Source organism: Sapajus apella, unplaced genomic scaffold (assembly GCF_009761245.1).
Source record: "Sapajus apella isolate SASKATOON/1434 unplaced genomic scaffold, GSC_monkey_1.0 scaffold12, whole genome shotgun sequence".
Classification (NCBI taxonomy): Eukaryota; Metazoa; Chordata; class Mammalia; order Primates; family Cebidae; genus Sapajus; species Sapajus apella.
Genome location: NW_022436952.1, coordinates 2,307,687 through 2,312,074, shown reverse-complemented (window position 1 = coordinate 2,312,074; position 4,388 = coordinate 2,307,687). Strand labels below are relative to the sequence as shown.

The 4,388-nt window shown below is 49.5% G+C and overlaps 1 protein-coding gene across 1 annotated transcript in view; it reads left to right on the top strand.

The window, feature by feature from the left end:
• Positions 1-797: 797 nt before the first annotated feature.
• Positions 798-4,388, top strand: part of TTC25 (tetratricopeptide repeat domain 25) — a 35,588-nt gene continuing 31,997 nt past the window's right edge. Inside the window, exon 1 of the mRNA XM_032279657.1 lies at positions 798-1,322. Within this exon, the coding sequence (XP_032135548.1) occupies positions 1,209-1,322 (114 nt within the window). The 5' untranslated portion in view covers positions 798-1,208. The remainder of the gene's footprint in view (positions 1,323-4,388) is intronic.

Genomic DNA, 4,388 nt, shown 5'->3' with positions numbered 1-4,388 from the left:
GGTCAACATGGTGAAACCCCGTCTCTACTAAAAATACAAAACATTAGCTGGGCACGGTGGCGCGTGCCTGTAATCCCAGCTAATGAGGAGGCTGAGGCAGGAGAATTGCCTGAACCCAGGAGGCGGAGGTTGCGGTGAGCCGAGATCGCGCCATTGCACTCCAGCCTGGGTTCAGGCAATTCTCCTGCCTCAGCCTCCTGAGTAGCTGGGATTACAGGCACGCACCACCATGCCCAGCTAATTTTTTGTATTTTTAGTAGAGACGGGGTTTCACCACGATGACCAGGATGGTCTCGATCTCTTGACCTCGTGATCCACCTGCCTCGGCCTCCCAAAGTGCTGGGATTACAGGCTTGAGCCACCGCGCCCGGCACTATTTAAACTTTAACAGTGACTTAACGTCATTGGCGTTGGGAATAGACGTTTTGAAAGTAACTTAGTAAAGGCAGTTAAGCAAGCTACTTAGGGTATCGTGGGAGCCCAGAAGAAGCACCTAGTCCACTTTTGGAGGAGTGGTGACGGCGAGGGAATGGGGAAGGACATCAGACTATGCCTTGGTCAGGGCCCGCTACTAGCAGCTGCTCAATAACTGTGTTAAACTATGTTGAACCCAATGTTATTTTCCATATTGTCTTATGCAAATCCTCACATCTCTGAATGCTCCATTATTTTCATATTTATTTGACAGGTGGAACATTCAAGGCTAGGAGCCCTTACATGACCCGCAAGAGGTCACGCAGTTAGGAAGTCACAAGAATGAAGTCAGCCCAAGTCCGCTGACTCCAAGCCCAGTGCTCTCTTTCCCTTATGGCAGTACACGGGGCACATATCCTCACTACGCATGCCTTAACCCTAGTTGGAACTTTGCCTCCACCCCTCTTCCTGTTTTCTTGGCTGTCTTACAAAGACTTTTCACGCAGCAACTCCACAGAACCGATGGAGCGTGCAACAGCCAACGCTAAGGAACGCAGCCGCCCTGCAGCCGGCAGCCACGCGCTCATCACTCCCCGGCCCAGTGGGCGGCTGAATTGGCGCATGCGCACGCCGGAAGGTTGCAACCCAGAATCCCGGCCCAAGCCAGACAGAAGCGGAACCGGAAGTCGCTGGACGTCTCACGGTTGCTAAGAGACGGAGCTTCCACAAACCGGATAGAGGTTCTCCAGCTTTTCTTCGATTTCTCTGCTTTAGCGTCTCTAAATCCGGTCAGCATGTCGGATCCCGAAGGCGAGACCTTGCGAAGCACCTTTCCCTCTTACATGGCGGAAGGCGAGCGGCTCTACCTGTGCGGGGAATTCTCTAAAGCCGCGCAGAGCTTCAGCAACGTGAGTCGCGCTCTGAACCTACCCATCGCCCCATCGCCCGTCACTTTTTTTTTTTTTTGAGATGGAGTTTCGCTCTTGCTGCCCAGGCTGGCGTGCAATGGCGCGATCTCGGCTCACCGCAACCTTCGCCTCCTGGGTTCAAGCGATTCTCTACCTCGGCCTCCCATGTAGTTGGGATTACAGGCATGCGCCACCACGCTCAACTAATTTTGTATTTTGTATTTTTTTTTTTTTTTTTTGAGACGGAGTTTCGCTCTTGTTACCCAGGCTGGAGTGCAATGGCGCGATCTCGGCTCACCGCAACCTCCGCCTCCTGGGTTCAGGCAATTCTCCTGCCTCAGCCTCCTCATTAGCTGGGATTACAGGCACGCGCCACCGTGCCCAGCTAATGTTTTGTATTTTTAGTAGAGACGGGGTTTCACCATGTTGACCAGGATGGTCTCGATCTCTTGACCTCGTGATCCACCCGCCTCGGCCTCCCAAAGTGCTGGGGTTACAGGCGTGAGCCACCACGCCCGGCCCACCCCTCACCTTTTGACTGCAGATAACACTGAGGTCTTGATGATGCCTGGTGGACTCTATTGTTTCTATTATTCACTGATTCTTTTTTCTTAATTTTTTTCTTTTTTTTTTTTAAATAAAGACGGGGTTTCACCATGTTGGTCAGGCTGGTCTTGAACTCCCAACCTCAGGTGATCTGCCCGCCTTGGCCTCCAAAGCGCTTGCATTACAGGCGTGAGCCACCACGCCCGGCCAATTTTTTCTTTTGCCTTTTTTTTTTTAGCCTATAAAATAAAAAACAATATTCACTGATTCTTGACAGACACATTGCTGTCACAGATAAGCCCGGTGCTTGGTAATTTTCTACCAATTCCCACTTGCGTTCTCCATTCTCTGTGTTAACAGTGACCTCTTCCTCTACTTTTGCTTAAATGTTTCATGATTAATGGGCCTCCTTCCACAGAGCAGCCTTACATACCCATCAAAATTTACATTTAACAATTTTTTTTTTTTTTTTTAGCAATTGAAAATTTACCTACCCAATCCCTTGCCAGCAGATTGGTTGGGAGGTTGTGTGCAGAAGCCACAGTGTCTCCAGCACACAGTTGCTTACAAAAGATGGGCAGTAAGCAACATACTGTTATTAATTTCGAGACTAAAAGTCTCGCCCTCTTGCCCAGGCTGGAGTGCAGTGGCGAGATCTCAGCCGACTGCAACTTCTGCCTCTCCAGGTTCAAGCAATTTTCCTGCCTCAGCCTCACGCACGCTGCTAAGCATACTCGAGTTTTGTTTTTTTGAGATGGCCCAGGCTGGAGTGCTCAGTGCAATGGTGCGATCTCTGCTCACTGCAATGTCCGCCTTCTGGGTTCAAGTGATTCTCCTGCCTCAGCCTCCCAACTAACTGGAATTACAGGCATGCACCATCACGCCTGGATAATTTTTTGTATTTTTAGTAGAGACAGGATTTCTCCGTGTTGGTCAGGCTGGTCTCAAGCTCCCAACCTCGGATGATCTTTTGGGATTACAGGTGTGAGCCACCACACCTGGCCCATACTCGATTTTGTAGATGAGGAAACATACCGAAGTTGAGCACCATGCCCAGGGTCACTGAACTAGCAAGTGGCAGAGGAGGGATTCAAAGCCGGGTTGAGACTCCAGTGCTGTGGTGCTAATCATCAAACTACACATCTGACATCTGCATAAGGAAACTATATATATATATATATTTTTTTTTTTGAGACAGAGTTTCACTCTTGTTACCCAGGCTGGAGTGCAATGGTGCGATCTCGGCTCACCGCAACCTCCGCCTCCTAGGTTCAGGCAATTCTCCTGCCTCAGCCTCCTGACTAGCTGGGATTACAGGCACGCACCACCATGCCCAGCTAATTTTTTGTATTTTTAGTAGAGACGGGGTTTCACCATGTTGACCAGGATGGTCTCGATCTCTTGACCTCGTGATCCACCCGCCTCGGCCTCCCAAAGTGCTGGGATTACAGGTGTGAGCCACTGCGCCCGGCCAAGGAAACTATTTTTTTAGCAATTGAAAATTTACATATAACAGGATCTTGTTCTATCTCTGAGACTGGAATGTGGTGGTGCAATCACAGCTCACTACAGCCTGAAACTCCTGAGCTCAAGTGATCCCCCCACCTTAGTGTGCCAAGTAGCTGGAAATACAGGCTTACACCACCATGCCTGGGTAATTTTTGTTTGTTTGTTTGTAGAGATGGGTGTTTTGCTGTGTTGCCCTGGCTGGTCTTGAACACCTGGGCTCAAGTAATCCTCCCACTTGGGCCCTTCACAAATTGCTAAGATTATAGGTATGAGCTACAGTGCCCTAAAAAGATGCCTTTATAACCATTTCTTTTGCTACAAATTGCCCACTTCTTATTCCAGAAGGAGTGGTAGGATAACCCTTTGGTCTCAAGACTTCCTCTAAAATCAAGCTTCTGCTGGGCTTGGTGGTGCGTGCCTGTAGTCCCCGCTACTCGGGAGGCTGAGGTGGGAGGATCGCTTGAGCCCAGGAGTTCTAGGCTGTAGTGCGCTATGCCGATTGGGTGTCTTCACTAAGTTTGGCATCAATATGGTGACCTCCTGGGAGCAGGGGACCACCAGGTTGCCTAAGGAGAGGTGAACCGGCCCAGGTCGGAAACGGAGCAGGTCAAAACTCCCGTGCTGATCAGTAGTGGGATCACGCCTGTGAATAGCCATTGCACTCCAGCCTGGGCTACATAATGAGACCTGTCTCTTAAAAAAAAAAGCAAGCTTCTCAACAGTTCCCCAGAGTAGCTTGTCCCTTTCAGTCACCAACTGCACCCTAATACCAGAAATGACAAGATAAGTGAACAACTGAGTTCAGGAGCCCTGCCCCGACTCATTCTCCTCCTGCTGGATCATGTCCCATCTTGAAGTACCCCTGGCAGAGAAAAAAGAACACCCTGAGGGAGGGTAGCCTTAGATGAGAAGCACTTTCCAGAAAGACAGTAGCTACTTCCTCTTCTTAGAAAAGTAGGAAGGTCTCTTTGTGTAGTTTGCAAGTACAGAAAAATTTAAAAAAAAAAAAAG